The 23,941-nt window shown below is 28.5% G+C and overlaps 1 protein-coding gene across 2 annotated transcripts in view; it reads right to left on the bottom strand.

Moving 5' to 3' along the window:
• LOC107439878 (Schwannomin interacting protein 1) overlaps positions 1 to 18,998 on the bottom strand; it is a 37,041-nt gene extending 18,043 nt beyond the window's left edge. For both annotated transcript variants that reach the window (XM_071177789.1, XM_043041176.2), the window contains exons 1-4: positions 18,755 to 18,998; positions 9,836 to 9,897; positions 7,662 to 7,739; positions 2,590 to 4,141 (exon numbers count right to left, since the gene is read on the bottom strand). In XM_071177789.1, coding sequence (XP_071033890.1) covers positions 2,590 to 4,141; positions 7,662 to 7,739; positions 9,836 to 9,891 — 1,686 coding nt within the window. In that variant the 5' untranslated portion in view covers positions 9,892 to 9,897; positions 18,755 to 18,998. The remainder of the gene's footprint in view (positions 1 to 2,589; positions 4,142 to 7,661; positions 7,740 to 9,835; positions 9,898 to 18,754) is intronic.
• Between the last annotated feature and the right edge of the window lie 4,943 nt (positions 18,999 to 23,941).

Raw genomic sequence — 23,941 nt, 5'->3', positions numbered from 1 at the left:
CTCTGCTCATTATTATTTTTACTCCTAAAATATCACTACTATTTTGATCAATAAAAAACTATATCACAACTATGATAATATGTATATATTAACTATGTTTCAGTTGAATTTATGAACTGTTACAATTGACCCCCGTAAGTGGAGACAATTGTAACAAGTGCACGACTGTCAAAAATTATTAATAACTAATATAATAACATTTAAAATAAGGTATTTTTTTTCTAGTAGAGGATAGTCTACTTTACTCGTCTGTCAATTAATACTAATAATATACTGGATTTTTTGTTAGTTAAAAATAGTTAAGTAAAAAATTTTACAATTGACTCCACTCTCCCCTACTAATTAAAATAACAATATAACGAGAATACAATTTATATTGTTATTGACACATTATTTACAGCTACTAGAATTGATACATTATTTACGGCTACTTGTGATTCTAATTTTATGTTCTAAAATCAGTTCAAAATTTACAGTTAATGCGGGAGTACCTCTATATTCACCGGGATGTGATCCATAGAGACCGCCTTATGTATACAGGATGTTCTGCAGTAGTTTCTTTTAATATATGATCAACAACTCCCAGTCAACAACTTAAAACTAATGAACTTCAAAGAGCACAAATTAATATTTAGTTCAGCAAATGATGAAGACATCATTAAAATTTATCCAATCACAGCTGAGAAAGCTGTAACCGCAAACATCAGAACGTGTTGGATAATGTGAGGAAATAGAAAGGAAAGGAAAAGAAAAGTGGAGACAAAAAGAAACGAAACACCTGCAAGTTTCTTCAAGCAATCAAACTGCCTTTGATTATATATCCCGCCTACTTCCCTAGCAATCTGATTTCGATAGCGTTTTTGTTTCTTTCTCGTTTAATTTGCGTTTTCTTATTGACAAGGATTCTAAATGCATCTAAGGACGTTGACTACCAAGCATGCTAATTCAGAAAGTTAAAAATATTATTTTAGCAGAAAACGAAAGAAAAAAAATTTAAGATATGTGTGTTATTTTTTTTTTTTTTTTTTTTTTTTTTTTTTTTTTTTTTTTTTTTTTTTTTTTNTTTTTTTTTTTTTTTTTCGTTTTCTGCTAATTCTTTTTCGTTTTCTGCTAAAAATTGTTTTGTTTTCTGATGAAAAAAATTGTTTTTTTCGTTTTCTGCTAGAATAGTATTTCTAAATTAAAATAAAACAAATTTGGTTTCAGCTGCTTTAAGCGCTTTTCCATTTTGATTTATTATTTAAAATGTTATTTACTTATTTTGTCTTATTCTGAATTTGTTTAAACCAGTTTCATTCCTTGATTAGATTGAAACTTTCTATTTTGAGAATCCTTGTAAAAAATGTAGTCAAAAAATTATATATCAATAGAGTTTTAAATTAAATTTTAAGAAGGAAAACAACGAAAAGACTTTTAAACTTTGATGAATCATTACTGAGGTTGGTACAGTTTGCTAGTAAGATTTAAAAGGATTCGCCTTTCGATAAGAATTGTCTTTTAGTTTAATTCTTAAATTAGCTGATTTCAAAATACTTTAATTAATCCTTTCATCTTATTAACCACAATAGTGATGGGTCAGAGTTTGAAAACGTTTTTTCCGCACTCAATTAAATATTAATTAACAACCTTTGTGTTTAGTTTATTTTTAATTTATTTATTCACTATATCTTATGCAACATGCGTAAACCTTCCTAAGTAGACCAAGAAACGAATTAATCTCATATAAAAGAGAACAAAACCTTAGTAACGTGACTAGAACACCTGTCTATCTTGTATGTTGACTGCTGAAATTAGTCAAATTTGTCTAGCAGTGTAATTGAATGCTGTTTTTTATATCCTTTATAAATTGACTGAAAAACAAAAACTTTCTAAGAAAAGTTTCTAAGCTATTATATTAGAATTTTACTGCATTAGTAGAATAGTATTAAAAGATTACCTAAACCTCTTTGTGAGTTGATCATAGAGATAAATATTAAGGGTTTTTGTAAAAAATAAGTAAGAACGAGTAAAAAATAATAATTTTAAATGGAAATAAACATGATGTTCTATTCTTTCTAATATTTTCCTATATGCTCTTGTGTACTAATATTTTAAGAAATTATTTGTAATGAATGCATAGCGTATATCACAAACGAAATATACTAATCAGTTTATTAAATTTAGGTTATTAATCACATTCCTTAAGATACATGCAGTTAAAAAAATTTACATTTATCTTTATTTTTTGAATAATCGAACATAACAGTAACACGAATGACAGGATATTAGAAAAAATACGGTGGAAAAAATATTAACTCAACAAGTTGAATATCTACCCAACTTGATACTTGATCTCAATAGCATGCATCGTAATTGGTCAGCTTACACAGGTTTCACTGCAATTGTGGGTTAATTGAATCAAGTGCCATATTATTTTATATAGTACATCTTTATGAAAATTTTTAATTCCTCGATCACTTATTCACTTTTTAATTTATAATTTAGCTTTGTGTTTTACATATTATGCAATTTCAGGTTGATATTAGAAGTTTTACACTTTTATGAAGAAAACAAATTAGAATTTTGCAACGATTATTTAAACAAACTTACTTTTCTGTACCAGTCATAATCTTTTGAGCCTGGCCTGCTAACAGCTGCCCAGCTGTGACGATTGAAGGCTGGAGGCATGGTATAAACCTCAAAAAGTTCATCATTGGGCAATTTATTCACAGGTGGTTTCTTTTTAGACACATAATACGCAGATTCCTTCGGGCTAACGTCAGGCATTTTTGGTGGTAGTTTTTCAGTTTGAACTAATTTGTTAGAGTTATCATCGGTGTTTGTTAATCTCAGGGGTACGATACTTTTGGGTTTTTCTATTGATTCTTTGGTAGCATTTCTGGTTTTTTGAACACTTTTTGGCGAAAACGATTCGGCTGCTTTTACAGTTGCACTATTGCTATTGGGTTCCTTTTGCGTTTTTGGTAGTATTGGAGAATTATTTGTATCTTTTTGACGACGCCAATTGTCTTTGCAACACATATGTAAATTCGTTGGTAATTTAGAATAATTTCTTTCGAAGTTTCGATACGAATTTACTACGGTTGTCTCTTTTTTAGAGTTGGAGGAATCTCTCAAGCTGTTGCGTAAATTATCATCGAAATCGGTGACAACTTTATTCTCTTCGTTGGTGTTAGAATCTACTAGTTCAGTCAGACTTAAAGTTTTGTATCCATTCACAAAAGTGAAGTTATTCAATCTAATACCATCGCCAAGAGTCCAGTATTTATTGGTGGTATCATCGCAGTGTTCGTCAAAAGAATCATTTACAATCCACGCACTGATATCTCGATTTTTTAAATACCTTTTACTACTTCTTGCTTCACGAGGATAAGTGTTACCTTTCTTTATTGATATAGGTTTGCTTTCTCTACGAGGCCTGGAAGTGATAGGATTAACTCTTATGTCCACTTGGACATCTGGCTGAGCTGTTATTTCCACAAGACAGCGGTCGCTTGGGATTCCAGATACGACAGGCTCCTGTTTGGTCCTTCTTTTCTCGAATGTTATTTCAAGATTTCTAGTGGCAACAGTTCCAAATGAACTCCCACTGCTAGGTATAACGTGATCCTCCTCAGCACTTTTTATTATTTTTCCTACAGGCAGAACATCAGGTAATACCACTTGACCACGTGATGGTCCGGCTAAAGAAGGCGACGACGCAGCTGAAGAAAAGGACATCCAAGAAGACTGCATGGATGGTGCACCCACGCTCGCCATTTCCTCTTCGTCGTCATCGCCATTATTATTATTGATATTATTGCATCCATCCAACATTTCTGAGCCGCTACTGCTACTGCTACTACTACTGTCTTCAGACATGTCTGAGTCAAAGCTGGCATCGCTGTTTCCCAGACTACTCACATCCAGTAAAGGACTGGTGTCGCTGAAACTGGCGCTGCTTTCATCGTCTGAGCTGGAATCACTGTCATCTGAGGACATAGCTCTATAAGTGCCATCCACGTATGAAGCAATATCTTCTGATAGGGAAGCCACGTTTGTGTCATCGGTGGTGTTGTTTTCGTTGAAACCTATTGGATTGTTGTTGTTGTTGAGGAAGGCATCTGGACTCTCTTCCAGATGATTCCATCCCTTTTGATACCTGTTTAGGTTAAGGAAATAAAAAAAAAACTCTTATAGTCTAGCAAAATTTGAATAAATTATTTATAAGTTGTAAAAAGCTATAAAACCATAAATCTCACGCATACATTTTCACACTTTATTTAAAAGAAAATGAGTATAGGTTAATTAGCAGAACAGCGCATTCTCGCAATAGCCCATTGTGGTCTAGAGGTTAGTGAAAGTTAAGGTTCCACAATTTCATGACTAACGGTATGACGGTGGCAATGTGAGCAGAATTGCGCATCCACCGCATTTATTCCCCATGCAGGCTTGTACAAATCAATCAGAAGCTGGGTGAGCTTCAAACCGCCACCAGGGATCTAACCTTAATCCTTTACAGTAACAGCTCTGGTACTTTAGCTCTGAGCCTTCACGGCTCACAGGTTAAAAATCTCTTAGTTACAGGAAATAATTTAAATCATTGGAAAATAAGATTTATTTATTTATTTTGAATAAATTTTGTTTTAAGAGTGTAATAATTATATAAAACATTCCTATAAATATGATATTTTGATAAAATAATAATCTTCTTTAAAAATGGACCGCAAGAATGCAGATTTTATTTATGTACATATTTTTTTTTCTATTTTTCCTTTTTCCACTTTTGTCTGTCTTTTACATTTCTTTCGTCCTTTTTTTCTGTCTTTTAAATTTTTTTTCCCTCTTTTCCATTTTTTTTATTTTTTTCGAAACTTGACATTACGTCATAATGAGTTTTTGGAAAATATATGTATAATAGTTACATATCAGTATTAAATGTTCACATAATAATCATGAAATATTAAATGTTCACATAATGAAATATAACTTCTTTGAAACAATATTTATGATTAATTAGACAGCTTTGGCATTTAAACACTACCATTTTAATTTGCTATTTCGAAAGAAGAAATACAACCATAGATTTGCTATCTTCGTAATCTCGAAAACCCTAATATTGATAATTATTAGGCCTGGTTAGCCTGGTTGGTAGGGCACTGGACCCATGTTCATGGGTTCGATCCCCGCCAGCCGAAGACGGTAGTAAATGGTGACTGATGCACGTTAAATCTGTCAAGTTCTCCATGTTCTCATAACAAATCAATACCTTTGGGGGTACAGATCAAGGGTTTTCCCTGTTTTCTGGATTGGTTCAAAATTACAAGGCTACGGAGTTGAACATTAGCAGTCGTAAACCCAAAATTGGGTCACCCGTTCAACGACGGATATAAAATATAAAATGAAATATTTATAGTTATTAGAAAATAAAATTGAAGAATAAGTTTCGGCCTGCTTTTTCCGAGTACAGAACACAGCGTGTATCTAAAGAAAGCATTCTTTGTTAATTTCAGGATAACTCCATTTCAGTACCTCCGCTGCATCAATTATGGTACTTGCACTGTACTATGCAATCATTGTGACTATCTGGGGTGGTATTCTCAGTGGCGGCATGAAGCTCTCCTAGCTTTGGAACGATGGGTACTAGCTTGTTTAGGAAATAAAGGTGGTTTGTGCGCAATGCCATCCACATTCTCCCAATCAGACAAATGTTAATTGATTAAAAACTTTATTCGCTTCAAAAATATACGAATTGCAAATAAAAGTCGAAATTTTTCAAGCATTCAAAAACAGGCGTCCATTTTCAAGACTTGCCAGACGTGAATGAGAAGAAACAAAAGTGATTTAAAATAAAAAAAAAAAGCTTAAAGTTGCCAATGAAGAAAGGAAAAATAAAGGTGAGAAACAAAACTAGAAAAAACACAGTTTCCGAGAGAGAAAATAAGATGAAAAATAGAATTAAAAAAAAAAAAAAATCCCACGATGGCCAAGGGGGTACTTGTTCTGTTTTTCATATTTTTATTCTCTCGGCTAAGTTGGATTTTTTTTTTTAGTTTTTCTCACCTTTATTTTCCATTTTTCGTTGTCTACTCTACATTTTTTTTAATATTTCAAATCACTTTCGGTCCTTCTCATTCACGTCTGGCGGCAAGTCTTGAAAATTAGCTGCTGTTTCTGAGATCTTGAAACATGTCGACTGTTATTTCAAATTAGTATATTTTTTGAAGAGAATGAAGGTTTTAATCGAGTAATATCTAACCACCTCAGTTTCTTGAGATTATTTATTTAATTTGATCAGACAAATGGTTCCGAAATTGTAAAGCCTTAACTTACTGTCACACCAGGTCCACAACTGATGGTTCCAAAAATGTATTATTTTTTATAGTACTGAAAGGGCTGTATTTTTTAAAATACAAATAATATTTTGCTTGTGTTTCATATATTGTTTTATATTTTATTATAATATTTCAGTTTTTTCTATGGACACTACTTGTTTAATATTTGTTTCATAACACATATTTTTAGAAAAACCTTTTTAGCTTGTGTTCATACTACATGTTTACACATTTGAAATAACTTATCCGGATCATCCTCAGGGATGTTTTCCAGACCGCCGCTAAAAGCCCATTGTGCAACTCTAGTGCGACGTAAATAAAGTATCTACCTAAATACTTGAAATAACTTATCTTTCAGAGCACTTTCATTCAAATTTGCTTTATAAAAAACAGCAAAAATAACAGCTTTATAAAAAAAAATAATGAATGAACAATGGTACTTTCATGAGGAATTAACAGTTTAGCTTAAGCGCAAATCACCTACAACCTTTTTTTCGTACTGCTTACATCACTACAAAATGTTACGTAAGCGCAACGTCCGCGAGAAAATAGATTAAGGTTAATAATAAAGTTAAATCTCTTAATAATTAAGTTAATAATAATAAGTTGAATTTAATAATAAAGTAAAAATAAACACGTGGCATGCGATCCTATTAAATTGCCGTTTTCTTTCTTTCCTTTTTCAGAATAGATAATCAATCGTAAGAATTGTTTAAGCAATAATGTGATGTATCGCAATTTCCTGCGTAAAATCGGCGGAACTGTCAAAAAAACCTTGAAAATCGTCACTACGGGTAATCTACTGCCGTGGATAATTTGACGAAAATATTTTCTAGGCATCAAATATTAGGAATTTCCAACTAAAGACTTTCTTCAGCCATAAAGTGTAAGAGAGCATTCACACTGGATGCGAAATATACGCGAATGTGAATTCGGGGACTTAATGAGAACCTTATTGGTGAAATATATTAATTCACGAAAACCTCGCTATACAGGTTTTTGTTCGCATCTCCGAATTCGCAGACGTGGTTTAATACATCCAGTGAGAATGCCACCTAAACATGATAACGTGTCTGCTCGACCGTTTCTCTGCCGATGCACACAGACTCTATGACGTAGATTCACTCCCCCTTGTGTATTTCCAAAAGTAAGAAAAATGGATTGCGAGGATAGGAGAACTAGCGCATAATCCGCGGATTATACGACGAAACAGCAGCAGCGTCATATAATCGGCAAATATGTGGTATGACGCGGACAATTAATCCGCGTCATACCACAGAAAATTACATAATAAAATTCAAAAATAAGACTTTTTTTTTTTTATAATAGAAACAGAGCTAAAATTACCTGTGGCTTAATGTTTCAGGAGACACTTTCTCAACTTGCCGTAATGAAATATCATTTAAATCATTTGTTGTATTATTGCTGGAAACAAAAATAAATGTGTTCAAGTAAACTATTTTTATGTTTAGAGACATACGTTTAGAGTCATATTATGTTTTAACTAATTTACGTATTTTACAGAAATATTTAAAATTGTAAAATGTGTTGAGCAATAAAACCTATCAAGTTGACCAGCAATCTATGTTAATTTTCACACTCTTAAGAAATTTCCGTAAAGTTCGAAGATTCGGTCGTTAATTTATACGGTTAGCTTCTTTCACAAACTAGTCTAAGGCAAAGTTAAGGCCCGGATTGAAGATATCTTTTACGAGAATAACGTTAATTTACGGTCAGTGGCCATACATTTTATGAGAAAAAATTTACGGTTAGACCTATATTTCTTTTATCATGATAGCTTTACGAGTATAAATTTATTTTTTCGGTAGGTAGTGTTGGAATCCTTTTTGCCGGTAACTAATCGTAATCTAGCGGTGAAGTTTTTTAGAACGTATTATTTAGCACCAATTATGCAAATAAATAAATAAATAAAAATTCCGCAATATTTTTTTTAAAATTGACAACCTATTTGATTTGAGAGTTGACTACTAAAATACTTCAAATTTGACTGGAAGCATTGTTAAAGGCTGATCTGAAAACTTAATGAGTTTAATCTGTGATGAAAGAGACAAAAACTTTTTAAGAAATTTCCCAAGTATTTCAGTGAATGGATGAAATTGCTTTAAAAGATTAGAAGAGTTGTGTTAGTTGTCAATATAGGCACATGCATATGCTAAAAAATTAAAGAATAATTATATGAATAAATAAATAAAATAATAAATAAATAAATATAATAATAAATAAATAAAATAATAAATAAATAAATATAATAAATAAATAAATATAATAATAAATAAATAAAATAATAAATAAAAAAAAAATAAAAAAAGTCATCCATCTTTATATGGTGATCAATAAAAAACAACGTCACAAGTGGTCAACTTTCAAAGGTTTTACTTTTTACTCAATTAAAACGTGAAAATTAGTGAACAACCTTCTTTAATTTCAAGAAAAATTATGTTAAGTGTTCTTTAACATATTTTCAAAACTAAACGAAGGTAACATTTTATGAAATTCACTTTGAAGTTTAGAAAACTTTACTGAAATACATAGTATCGAACATTAACATCAATAAAAAGAAAAAGAGCATTTTTCTCAAAAAGCAAAAACATGACTCGTTCTTACGAGTTAATTGTCATTTTTTAAAGTCTCTGCCTACGTTCAGTGGAATTTTTTTAAAGCTATAATCAATTAAAATACATATGTTTAAAGTGTAAATGACTAATAAGCAAATAAGTTAATAAAATTATGATGGAAAATTATATATATTTCAGTTCGAAAATTATTAAAAATTAAAAGAAAAAATGAAATTCTGCAGAAAATACAAATAATTTAAATAATGTTTATCAGAAACGAGGGTTAATATTTGAATCCTTTATCGTATAAAAGACAAGAAAGTAGGATATGCTTTTAAATACTCCAAAGATGGGGTTAATATTTAAATCATTTTAAGTATAGATGGAAATAAGCAAGTTATGCTTTTAGATACTATAAACATAAGGTAAATATTTAAATGCCTCGTATAGAGGGAAATAAAGTAGGTTCTGCTTTTAAATACTCCAAAGATATTGTTAATATTTGAAAATTTTAACTTACAAATGAAAAAAAAAACGTAAATTATGCTTTTAAAAACTCCCAAAATAGGGTAAATATTTGAATCCTTAATTGTATGCAAGGAAAAAAATAGAAAATTCTGCTTTTAAATATTAAAAAAAAGGGTAAATATTTAAATGATTTAATGTATAGATGGAAAGAAAGTTGGCCATGTTTTTAAGTACTCCAAAGATATTCTTTATATTTGAATACGCTAGCGTATAGATGGGAAAAAATTAAATTATGCTTTTAAATAATTCAAAGATAGGGTAAATATTTGAATCCTTTATTCTATAAAAAGAAAAAAAAAGTTGGTTATATTTTGAACTACTCCAAAGAAGTGCTTCAATTAATTGGGAAAAGTTTTGAGTTTTACAGATGATTCAAGGGTGTACTGTATTAGTGTGTAGAATAATTAAGATAATTACTGTAGTATGAGAGAGTTAGGTGCTTCCACCGCTCTAATTTCTTGCTTCAATCTCATTCCGCCCTAAAATGTAACGAAAAAGTCGTGTTAGAATTTAATATCACCAAAAAATACACAAAAAAACAAGTGTTAATGCTTCAAATTACATAATTACACAAAATGCTTACAAATATTAAATATATAACTTGCAAATTAACTACATCATTTACAATACAAATTATTATATATTGCAATACGAAATTATAAAAAAATAAAAATAAAACATCCAAACATTCACACACAAAAAGATTGTCATCACTTATCATCATTTCATATATTTTTAGAATCCTTTTCATATACACTGGTTATCATAAATTAAGGAAAATTCACAAAAATCGCGATAACTCAAGAAATTACACATGGAATTTTATGAAACTTACCCACAATATACAACACATAGTAAGGTATTAAACAACATAAAAAGAAATTATCAGANAATGCTTTTTGCACCGTTGGTATGAAAAATTGCACAGAAACGAAGAAATTAGATTTTATTAACGAGAAGAGTATTTTAAACCCATATAGATTTTTTACGAAAATTGTCCGCAAAAAAATGACAACTAATATATTTCAGTTCGCGGGCCGGATGCGGCCCCCGGGCCGCCAGTTGGAAACCACTGATGTAGATTCACTTCCACATGTAGATGCTATCGGTGGGAGGATTTTGCGTATTTCCATAATAAATAAAAATAGATTGCCGCGTTAGGATAACCATCACATAATTTGCGGATTATATGGCATAGCAAATAATTCACAGAAAATTGCATGACAGAAATAATAAACTTGTTTTTCATAATAGAGATAGTAAGAAAATTACCTGTGGCTTAATGTTTCAGGAGACACTTTCTCAACTTGCCGTAATGAAATATCATTTAAATCATTTGTTGTATTATTGCTGGAAACAAAAATAAATGTGTTCAAGTAAACTATTTTTATGTTTAGAAACATACGTTTAGAGTCATATTATATTTTAACTAATTTGCGTATTTTACAGAAATATTTAAAATTGTAAAATGTGTTGCGCATTAAAACCCATCAAGTTGACCAGTTATCTATGTTAATTTTCACACTCTTAAGAAATTTCAGTTAAGTTCGAAGATTCGGTCGTTAATTTATACGGACAGCTTCTTTCTTTGAGAAAAAAGACCCGTTAACCATAATTGGAACGAACTTCAGTAAAATGAATATAGTTGTCCGTTAATTTATTCATTCAGCTCACTTCGTACAGAAAAAAGCCTAGTTCCCGTAATTTAATAAACTTCAGCAAAATTAGCAGAGTTGGTCGTTAATTTAAATGTTTATTATAAAAAGTTTCTTGGCTCACTTTGAACACTCTTTTGCATAGGGGTAACAGTATTAGACTACGGACACAGAAGTCCCGAGTTCGAACACAGTCGATGTCAGAGAACATCCCTTTTGACTTGAACTCTCTCTACATTAGTGAACACGCAATTCTCTCACTCTTCGAAAAATCTCAGAACTACCACTATTTCGCCTACTGCCGATCTTGATTCCTCAAACTAGTCTCAAGCAAAGTCAAGTGCCAGATTGAAGATAACTTTTACGAGCATAACATTAATTTACGGTCAGTGGCCATATATTTTACGAGAAAAAACTTACGGGTAGACCTACAGGGGTGATTGTGAGCCCAAGTCAGAATTCCGGAAAATTTCTTGAGTTAAAAAAAAAATACAGTTTAAATTGGAAAATTAGAAAAAAATTTAAACAAGGTTTTTTCCCTTTTTTCAATATTTCTTAGTTTACTTAAAATACATTAAAATTTTTACACATACCTGTGCCATTTACACATACCTATGATGACCTGGAGAAGTAATTAAAATTTACAAATATGTCTTTCTTTCTTGAGTTTATGATTTTAACAACTATTTACTGATAAAAAATTAATATTAATCATGATTATAAGCTTATAAAGTATCTCTCTGGCTCTCCCTTACAAACAAATAAAACAAACTGTGTTTTTAAGTTCCACCTTTGAAAATTTGATTTCCAGAAACTTCTGTGATCAATGATTTTTTGAAACATCTGAACCTTCGATCTCCGGAAATTTACGTATCACTCTTAGCGAAAAATCCGGAATTTTTCCGGATCACAATCAGCCCTGGACCTATATTTCTTTATCATGATAGTTTTACGGGTATAAATTTATTTTTTCGGTCAGTTTGGAATCCTTTTTGTCGGTAACTAATCGTAATCTAGAGGTAAAGTTTTTTCAAACGTATTATTTAGCTCCAAATATGCAAAAAAAAAAAATTTTCAGATGATTCAAGGTTCTACTGTATTAATATATAGAATAATTAAGATAATTACTGTAGTATGAGAGAGTTAGGTGCTTCCACCGCTCTAATTTCTTGCTTCAATCTCATTCCGCCCTAAAATGTAACGAAAAAGTCGTGTTAATAATCAATATTACCAAACAAATACACAAAAAACAAGTGCTAATGTTTCAAATGACATAATTGCACACAATGCTTACAAACATTAAATATATAACTTGCAAATTAAATATATCATTTACAATACAAATTACGGAGTTGAAATTAGAAAAAAAATGAAAATAAAACATCCGAACATTCACACACAAAAAGTCTATCATCCCTTTCTTAATCATATATTTTTTTATCGTATATCATTTATCATAATCATATATTGTTTCACAAATTGAGAGTAACACGTTAGAAATGTTTTTAAGTTTTTGATTAATTTTAATAAGGTATAAAAAGGATGATATTTGATTTGTTTAAGTTAATACTCGTCAAATTTAAAAAGTTCTTTTTCTAAACTTAAAAGTTAAAACCTAATTAGCATATGCATATATTTTTTATTTCATTTTTGAAAAGAACTATAAAAATCTGTGATGACTGTTGCACACTCTATATGCGAAGAAATTTTTTTTTTACAAATGTTACAGATTACGGCAAAAAGTTTCCAAATATAAAATTTATTAACAAATACATGAACCAAAACTGCAACACTTTTTTTAAAGGTGAAATTGTTCTTCTCAAATATAGAAAACAAAAACAAATAACAGACAAGCTTATAGAAAATAAGGAAAAAATTTTAATGTGTTCAACAACAGATTTTTTTTAATTTAACTAGACTTGCCTCAAGTAAGAAAGATGAGTAAATTATTCATTACATTTTAATATCCTTTAGAACCTTTGTTAACGAAGTTTACACTACTCATTATCTTAATCATTTAATATTTTATTACTTAATGCGAATAAAAATAATGCAACAAAACAGGTAAAGTAAATTTTATTTTGAAACTGAAAAGAGGGATCTATTAGGCTATTAGGTTAAAGTAAACGTTTATTTTTAGTTAAACACGATTGCTTTAAACGCCATTAAGCAACTTCTCAAAATAGAATATCTTATTTTAGAAGCACTAGACTAAACTATGCATGTTAAAGTTATTTAAAACTTTGAAGTTAAATTAAAGAACCACTTAACTTTGAACTATTAACTCATTCCAATAAAAAGTAGTTTTCATTAAGTCTTCAAAATATAATTAACTTATATTAGTCATTTTGTTAAAAGAATGCTTCACTTATATTGATACAATATTTCTTATGAGATAACTGAAGTAATTCCAATATAATTTAACTATGTCTTTAGTTATTAATTATCAATCTTCATTTCATAGCAATGCAATCTAGCTCATAGTTATTAATTGGAAGAAAAAAAATTTTAAACCTGTTTTAGTACTAAATGTATAAAACATTTCAGTATCAATTTTTTTGCTGCAACTATTAAAATTATTATTTATCTTCAGTTTATAGGTATGCAATATGTTCTCTACTATTCTACAATGGTTCTATATTTAAGTTTTAATATTCAAAACTAAATGAGAAAGAATTTTTGATAACTATCACGTGTTTTTACCCTCTATTGAATTTGTCATTAGTTTATAAATGCTGCAATTATCGTTCATCACATTGTTTTATTTTCATGCTTAAATATTTAGTGAAAAGTGAAAAAAAAATTAAACACTATCGAATGCCTCAATTACTAACGCTAGTATTAAATATTGATTAATATTAAATAAGTTTCTATGAATTAAATTTAAAGGTAGTGAGATACTTAAAAAAAGGAAAAGCATAGAAAGAAAGAATCACATATTGCTAACATTAACACCACACACCATTTTATTATTTTATACAAACCACCCTTTAAAAGTCAATGCTTTATCTGTTGGTTTCAAGTACTTTGATTCTTTTAAATCCGAACATGGATAATTCGAACTAAAGTTAATTTCCTTAGATTTCCTATTCCACTAATGTTAAAAGTTTTATCTTCGTTTGCGTTCTAATCGTTTGAGTTATCTTTTAGTTAATTCGAAGTTCATTGCAGCAAAAATCAAACTTTAACCCATTTTCTTCAATTGTTATAAGTCTTTTATTTCCAATTTTTTTGGAATATGTAAATTGTGTGTTTATAAATTTCCGATTCATAATAAAAGTAATAATATTTACGGAGTTGTAGATCAATATTAAAATTTAAAAATATTTTCAGGTACGTTTATTTTTTGCTGAATATTTTATTCAATTTGATTCTACTTAATAATATATATTGTTATTTCCTTTAATAAGTTTTTAATTTTAAAATTTTTAGGTAATTCGAGTTTTAGTTAATTCAAACATTTTCCCCTCTCCTTTGATGTTGAATTAAAAAGAGCCTATTTACAAACAAAAAATTATCTTTCAAAATTAATAGCTATAAACAATAATTTAAAGGTTGCTAACAACATATTTCTTGAGTTTTAATTGTTGTAAATATTAGACTGATACAAATAATATTCAATTTTCATTACTAAACACTCTTAAGCCGCAATTTTTTTTAAAATTTATATTCTAAAAATTCAGGTAATTTTCTGTGAAAGATAAGTGTCCAATGATTTAAAGTATTCAGTGTAGTAAATATTTAATATAATATAGTTAATTGTTTGCTGATTCATCAGTTTAATACTGGTTATGAAGCTGTTTTCATCTAAGACAAGTTCCATATTTAACTACTCAAGAGTTGATGTCCAGACATTTTGTCGCCACGGTATTATTAATGATCATACTGCACGCCACTCCTTCACTCTTTGGTCAACAACATTAGAACAGGAATGTTCCGTGAAGATTAATTGTTAATTCATTGATTTTGCAAAGAAAATTAATTTGTGGATAAAGATGGGTTTTTTCCCATTACGTTACATTTTGCGTAAATTTTCGACGAAGAATATACAATTTAAAGACATTATTACACATAAGTGGTAATTATTTTTACTTCAGTTAAAACTACATTCACATAAATTTTTTTAATTTTCCTTATTTCAGACACTTAAAAGGAAACGTACAAAACGCGAAAATATAATTTGCGCAAGTTGTATCACTTCCATTAATTACTTTCCAGCTAATAAGAAAATGTTTTTTACTATAAAACGGATTGTTTTTTATTTCAAAACGGATAATTTTTCATCATAAAACGTAGTACAAAATAAAAATAGTCATTTTTCTTGGAGAGTATTTAGATTTATGTTTCTTTTTTTCTTTCGAAGGTATTCAAAAACTGAAGTGGCAAATACAAAATCTAGAAATAAATTAAAATAATATGAAATTAATCATACATAAATTTTTTTTAAATTTAAAAAATTCAAAATTTTTAAATTTTTTTTTGATAAACAATAAAAAGCATTATCTTGAAAAGTAAGTCATTAGCTTATTGCAGTTTTAGTAGAGTAAATTAAGTAGTAGGCAGTAGTAGAAATTAATAAGTAGTAGTATAATTTAAATCAAACAATGTTTTGATGGTATATATTTCAAATTATTTTCCTCCATTACCCCCAGTTTTATCAGTGACCACAAAACTAATTTAAAATTTAAAGCAATCGAAAGAATTATTACAAAACTCTAATATTCCTCTATTTTGTATCGTTATTTTATCTAACTAAATGAGTTAATTGTTATGCTTAGAATTACATTTTTAATTCTTTTACCTTCAAATGTCTCTAATTGCAAGCAATTAAATACAATATTTTTAATCTATTTTGAAAAAGCAGAAATAAACAATTGATAAATTAATTATTACATTGCGAATTAAAATTTTATTATTTTACCTTTAAATACCAACACCGTATTTAAATACCAACATAGAATTATACCGTTTAAGTAAGTAAAAATAAACAATTGACAAATTTATTATTTTGCGTGAAATTAAAATCTTAATTATCTTATCTTTATATGTCTCTAGTTATTTGCAATTAAATAAAAAAAATATTGCTTGAAGAAAAAGTTTATAATTGTTTCAATTTGAGAATTAAATTTTAATTACTTTATCTTGAAATGTCACAAATAACGAGCAATTAAATATTTTGTTTCAATCGATGAAAGCAAAATTTAACATTAAATAAACATAAGAATTAGATTTATCTTATTATATAGTTAGGAAGTAATGAATATAATGAATGAATGAATGATATCAAAGTAATGAATGAATGAATGAATGAATGGAAGTAATGAATGAATAATATCAATGATAAATAAAAAAAAATCCTAAAAATATCTTAAGTATCTTAAGTAAGCCTTTAAATTCTACAAATCACCAGAATTTAAAAATAAATTGCTATAAAACCATAATTGTAAAAAAATGCATTTTTTAACTTATATTTAAGAGTGGAATTAGAATTTTCAATGAAATTTTCTTATTAATTTATGTAATTGAATTTATAAATGAATTTGTGAATGAATAATTGAATTTATAATTGAATTTGTTTTATAGGTCAGAGACGGAAATATTATGAGGAGGAATCAAAAGAAAAGCTAGTGTAGGAATGGCAGAATGATACCTGTAAGCCTGTAACAGGTTTTTTGGATACACCTGAGAATCTTGTACAGAAAGTAATTTACAGGGGTTACTATGCTTTCCTATTCGCATAAACTTAGAAATCAAAGATGAAATAATGAAAATAAATTTGTGAAAATTTACTATACGATTTTAAATTTCGATACCAAATCGTTAATATAAATTGAAATTCACATTCCGCCTGACTATTTATTACAATAAAGGAAACTAAAGCAAGAAATAAATTACATTTCGGTAGTGTTTTTTTTCACGTACAATTATACATTCACGCCATTAGACATCACGCGCAATTTTATATTCAATTTGAATAAAGTAAAAGAAGTACTAAGAAAAATAATTCCTTTCGATTTTAAGCAAATTTTCATTCATCGGTACACAATTCTCTCTATCATGAGATTGTTTTTTTTATTTTCTGGAAGAAATTGTTCCTAAATTTAGAAATTTTAAGTTTTTCTAAATTTAGGAACAATTGACTATCATAAGACGTAGGAGATAACTCAGCATGGTCACAAAAAGTAGGTGTTTCAAAAACTATATCTACAATAATGTAAATATAACTCTGTTATTATTGTAATGTTTACTTGATTGTATTTTAAAATGTATTTTATAAAAAATAAGGTAAAAATAAAAAAATAAGCTTTTTTTTTTTGAAAATAAAAATAAATGGATACTAGCAAGTGACGTCATCGTAGGTAAATCGCTGCATTTGTCGATTTCCTAGCCAATCGGATTTGACACACTCGTGTGATGTTATTTACATGTATCCAATTAAATCTAATTTAAATCACATAGTTAGGCATAATCACTTCCTTTCTTCTCGAGTTGCAAGTATCTAATTAAGTAATCTATAGTAGCGACAATGGTTCTTATTTTAATTTCAATAAGAATTAAAAATAAAAAGTTGTTTTGGAAAGAATTTTTCCTCTTTTAAAATTTACATTCAATTAGTTTTTTATTTAATGACTTTTATTTTAAAACTTTAGTTCTCCTTTTTAAAACATTAAATTGAAGTTTTTTAAGCTTTCAATTAACTGTACTTTGATTAACTGACTTTAAATTGCTTGATTTTATTCTAGAAACAAAAGTTTTTTTTTTTGTATGAATTTATGACTATACCTAACGATATAATAAATGAAAACATAAAGAACATTTAAAAAAATATAAAAATATTTCTGCCCAGTTCGTCAGTTTTACTTCGTCTAAAACTATTTTATATTTAAAGTAATTTTAAGGACAATTTAAATTAACTTATTTTTAAAGATGCCCCAAATATTACAGGATAGAGTTTAAGAAACTAATTAATACTTAATATTAAAAGCTGAATAATTTAAAAGCCACCATTACAAAACATTTTTGTTTAGTTTCTATCATCTTCTTCATAATTTTTATAAGATGCAATGCAATCTATAAAAAATTACAGTAAAACAAAGTTAAAAATTTTCAATTTAACGAATGCAAACGATTTGTAAATGAAATGAATATTACCTAATGAAAAATCGATTAAAAAATAAGAACATAGTTTGACTGATCAAGAAAAAAGGAATAACTAAATATAATTTATTCCAAATATCTTACTCGAAACATGATTTCTTATATTTTGAAATGATTTTTTCAACTTTTTTCATTACATCTTAAATAGGTAAATATTTATATTTCATCGCACTATTTTGGCAACAGGAATATCGATTAGTTTTAGAGATCCATATAAGGAAGTGTCATTAACTTTGAATGCAATTTTCGGCAAACACTTAAGCAGTAAAATTTGATTGATAGAACCAAGTTTTAATAATTTGTTTTAGGTTAAAAATTTATTATTGATTATTGAAGTATTTTTTTTTTTAAATATAATTTATTATTGAAAATGAAAGGAAAATTTTAACACTATTTTTTTGCTCAACAAAATTTATTTACAGCATTTTAAAAATAAAATTATTAAAAATTTTTAAACTTTAAAAACCTAAAAAGAAGTTAAAATATTAACTTATTACGTGGAATTATTGTCAATAAAACTTACTGCGGTTCCAACGCTCCATGGCGTAAGCAACCGTCTCTCAAACTGCACAGCCAGTCTACGATTAGAATAATTCCGTTGTATAGTGTAGATTGGGGTACAATGTACCCCTTACTAGAAACTAATGGGAGTGGTTTACAAGATGCTGCATTCAGATGATAAAAATATTATTCTTAGCAATGGCGCCCTTTCGATGCTGCAGACATCATTGCCTGTTCCTCATCATAAGGGTGGAGAATTGATGTGCGCATGCGTGCAAGGGATTAAGAGGGTGTTTTTTTTCTCCTTCCCGTCGGCTCCTGTTTTCTCTCTCGCAGACGATTGAGAGGATTCTAAATATCGTAAAAACGGTTACTACTAGAAGTTCCTATTTATTCGAGTCTAGTTGAGGAAAAAAGTTTACGAGGGTTTCGTTAGATATTAAGGTTTTACTATTGGTGAATGGTCTAAAAAACGATTCTATAGAATTTTTTTTCCTTCTGAATCTTATTAAAAATAAATCTAGAAAACTATTACCGAAACTAAAATATAAATTAAAGAAATAAAAAAATGAGGCTCCGAAGAAAATAAATAAATAAACTGTATGAATAGAGGTTCTTTTTATTGAGGAAAAATAATTCTTGGTGATCACTATTCACAAATTGATGGAAAATGTTTGATCAATTTTGACTAATTGTTGAGAAATAAATAAATCAATAAATAAGATAAGAAAAAGTTAAATAAATTGTATGTATGAAAGTTCTTTTTATTACTGAAAAATAATTTTTGTTGATCGTTATTCACAAACTGAATTGAAATTTTTTTGACAAACCCTAATTCTGTAAGAAATAAAGCAGAATAAATTCAGAAATAAGGTAAGAAAAAATGAAATAATTGTATGTATAGAGGTTCTTTTTATTGATTAAAAATAATTCTTTATCGATCACTATTCACAAATTAAAGAAAACTTATTTGATACATTTTAACAAACCCTTGTTCTTTAAGGGTCAATGGCAGTATAAACTAAGAAATAGGCTAAGTATGACCTGCATGTATAAATGCTCTTTTCATTGATGGAAAAAAAATCTTGTTAATCACTATGCACAAATTGAATGAAAAGTTTTTGATAAATTTTGACAAACCCTTATTTGATAAGAAATAAGGCAAAATAAATTAAGAAATAAGTTAAGAAAAAGTTAAATTCATTGTACGAATGAAAGTTCTATTTTTCTGCTGAAAAATAATTCTTGTTGATCACTATTTACAAATGGAATGAAAATTTTATTGATAAATTTTGACAAGCCCTTATTTGATAAGAAATAAGGCAAAATAAATTAAGAAATTAGTTAAGAAAAAGTTAAATAAATTGTACGTATGAGGGCTCTATTTTTCTGCTGAAAAATAATTCTTGTTGAGCACTATTTACAAATGGAATGAAAATTTCTTGATAAATTTTGATAAGCTCTTATTTGATAAGAAATAAGGCAAAATAAATTAAGAAATTAGTTAAGAAAAAGTTGAATAAATTGTACGTATGAGGGTTCTATTTTTCTGCCAAAAAATAATTCTTGTTGAGCACTATTTACAAATGGAATGAAAATTTTTTGATAAATTTTGACACGCCCTTATTTGACAAGAAATAAGGCAAAATAAATTAAGAAATTGGTTAAGAAAAAGTTGAATAATTTGTATGTATGAAGGATCTTTTTATTCATGAAAAATGATTCTTGTTGATCATTATTCACAAATTAAATTAAAATTTTATGATACATTTTGTGAAACGCTTGTCTTTAAGAAGGTAGAATAAATTGGGATATAGTATGAAAAAGTTAAATAAATTGCATGTATGAAGGCTCTTTTTATTGATGAAAAATAATTCTTGTTGATCACTACTTACAAATCAAATGAAAAGTTTTTGACAAACCTTAATTCCTTAAGATATGAATGTGAATAAATATTGAAATATGGTAAGAAAAAACTTAATAACCTATGTGTATGATGTTTCTTTTTATTTACAAAAAATAATTCTTTTTGATCACTAATCACAAATTGAATGAATTTTTTTAAAATAAATTTTGTCAAAACCTTATTCTTTAAGAAATAAAGCTAAATAAATTTAGAAATGCGGTAGGAAAAAATGAAATAAACTGCATAATTGAAAATTCATTTAATTGATAAAAAATAATTCTTTTTTATCACAATTCACAAATAAAATGAAATTTTTTTGAAAAATTTGGATTAAACCTTATTTTTTAAGAGTAAGAGCTAAGGAATGCTTTATTTAAATGTAACATAAATACACAAAGACTTATTTAAAATCAGAGTTTTTCACTTATTGCGTCTCACTTATTGCATTTAGTTTCGCGTAAAATTTTCTATTTCAATACGCTTTCAAAATTAATTTTTATGGTTCTTTTGTGCTATTCCATGTTTTTGATATGTTGTTGATTTCTACATACAGGTTTAATGCGTTGTAGTTTTAATGCGAACGAGTAATAATGCAAAATTTAATAATCTTATTTATTTTATTGATATTTGAATAATCAACAGTGTGTATGATAACTAAAACTATTTGAAGAAAACAGTTCGTCCAATGACAAACAGTCACGTTCAAAATTCGGAATGCAAGCTATTATCTATTTTTTTGTGCAAATATCTTGTCCTAACTCGACAATCTAAGTTAATTTTATAATTCTGAAAACTGCTTGTACTTTAATTCTCTAAAGTCGAATGAATATAAATTTATGTAAATAAAAGGTGAAAATATTATGGTGAGGAACGCAAAAACATGCTTTCAGTCTCCTAACTTTACTATTCATTTTAAAATTCATAAAATATTCAGTACAATTTCAAAACAAAATGTTCACATTGAAATTTGTTCAATCTCAAACTATATAATACACTTAAATGTTAAATTTACTAAAAATTTACTTCCATAAATTGTTCAAATTGTTTTTTTCCTCACACAATTATCATTTATATCATACTAATAATAATAGCGGTATTTTCACTAAATTATACTAATTTTTTTTTAAAATTTGATTGTAAAATTCAGACAAGCTTTTTTTCACTTTCTATTAATGATCTATAAATGAAAATTAATATTTATTTATGGAGCATTATTCACAAATACCCATTAAATATTATTGTACTGGTAGTGTTCTTTCAATTTAACTTTCGATGAAACATAATGCACAAATGAATTTGGAAGACATCACAAGCAGGCTATGATGCTATCCAAAAAAATTACAACTAGCGATATTTAACACACAATTATAGCCAAATAAAGAATATTACTCAAAACCTGGGATACCTTATACTTTGTTTATGTTGTGATATTAATTTTCTGAAATTTGTGTTCGGCTTACGACTTTGTTGCACAAGATTTTATAACCGATTTTAGACACTTACGTATCGCTCATTTCAAATCTGTATTCGGTTTCTCTCTCCAAACTATAGTTTTCGTAATGTAAATCTCCTAAGTTCCAGCTTTTTCAAATGACATTTTTAGTATATATATATACATATATATATATATGTCATTACATATATATATATATATATATATATACATACATGCACTCTCTACATGCACGCCTACTCTCATAACTCGGGCTCACTACATTTTTATTCATATTAAGTTCTATCATAAAATAACAATGAGGTGCTTCCCCTCATACATTGCTTTTCCTGTAAAAAGCGCGCATGAAAATGACAAATTTGAAAAATAAATTTCCTTATCTGTTTTTATAATAAGTCGTGAAAAACAAGAATGTGCATGATTTATTCTCTGTAAGTTCTGCACAACTACAAATATTCACCTCAGCTGTATTAATTTTTGTCCAATTCAGAAAAGAAAGGGTAGCAGCATCATAACAACAATAAACATTCCATTAAAAAGCATTTTGACAAGTCTGAGTATCACTTCCATTTTATTTATTCATTCATGCATAATAAATCTCCAAGCTTTTGTGTTTGGAAGGTTTATAAGCCCTTGTCAAATCGAAAAACAGCTAGAATATATTACAGAAGGACATCACAACGGAAAAAAAAAGAATCATTCATCCAAATTTGAGAGGAAAAATCGAAACCGTTACCTCTTTGCCTTTGTTTTATTCATAGATTTATTCTAATATATATTTGCAGATTTGGGTCCTTAACACAAAGATGTTCGTCAAATTGAAGAACAGACAGCACAAATTGACAACTAAGCATATTTTCATTTTGTGGTGTACGAAGTCATATGTTTACCAAGTTTATAGCCGAAACAAATATTTGCCTTATTTTCATCCAAAATCTAAACAAATAACGGTTTTGAATTCTGCTTGTCCCTTAAACCTCGTTCCTGGCTTCGGTGATCACCTCAAGATGAAGCAAAGGTTTACATTAAAACCGAGACACTTTAGAGTTCTTTTCTCCATTCTTCTCTAGTACAGCACAAAAATACAACCAGCGAGATTCGAACCCGTTACCTCCACGGTTTGTATGTTTGCCGAAAGAACAATAGACATTTGGTGGATTCACGCTATATTGATAAAAAAAAACTATCTCATATGGAAAGTTAAGTAGATCCCATAGATGTCTAGAAATATCTACTGAATAATTTTAGTTGATTCCATAGATGTGTAAAATTATCTATTGAATAATTATTATAAAAAAATCTAATTTACAAACACGTAAAATCGAATGCAAAGGTATCGTTTACATCACAGTTAATAAAATAAGATAAACTAGCCGCATTTGGAGACCAGCTTGATCACCTTTCAAAGCTATCTTGTACAACATATAAACTTTATCTGTAACCAAGCCGAATGCACAGCACAACTCTGCAGTTAAATAATCTAATTCTTCTACACTTTCTGCTCATTCAGGTTCCAGACTCCGAAGAGGAAAGACGTCTCCAGATTAGCTCCTGATAAGAGGATTCTCTCTTGATAAGAAGATGCCTTCCGGTGGAAGAGGTAGCGGTCACCTTCGGTGCTCTTCAGTCGCAGGGTCCGAGAACTGCGGGGGCTTGACCCCCGGGTTATCGGGCATCCGGACTGCTGAGCCAGTTTCAGAGTTGAGTGATTCACTCCAGCCCTTTTTAGGGCTCTCGGAAAGGAATATCACAAACGCAGCCACAGGGCTACTGGAACAGGAGTTAATGGAGTATCCTATGGGAGAAACATCTAATTCCAACACGGTTAGGCAGGTAGGGACCCCCCCTGT

The sequence above is a fragment of the Parasteatoda tepidariorum genome, chromosome 2 (assembly GCF_043381705.1).
Source record: "Parasteatoda tepidariorum isolate YZ-2023 chromosome 2, CAS_Ptep_4.0, whole genome shotgun sequence".
Lineage (NCBI taxonomy): Eukaryota > Metazoa > Arthropoda > Arachnida > Araneae > Theridiidae > Parasteatoda > Parasteatoda tepidariorum.
The sequence above is the reverse complement of the archived record's forward strand: the minus strand, read 5'-3'. Positions and strand labels throughout refer to the sequence as shown.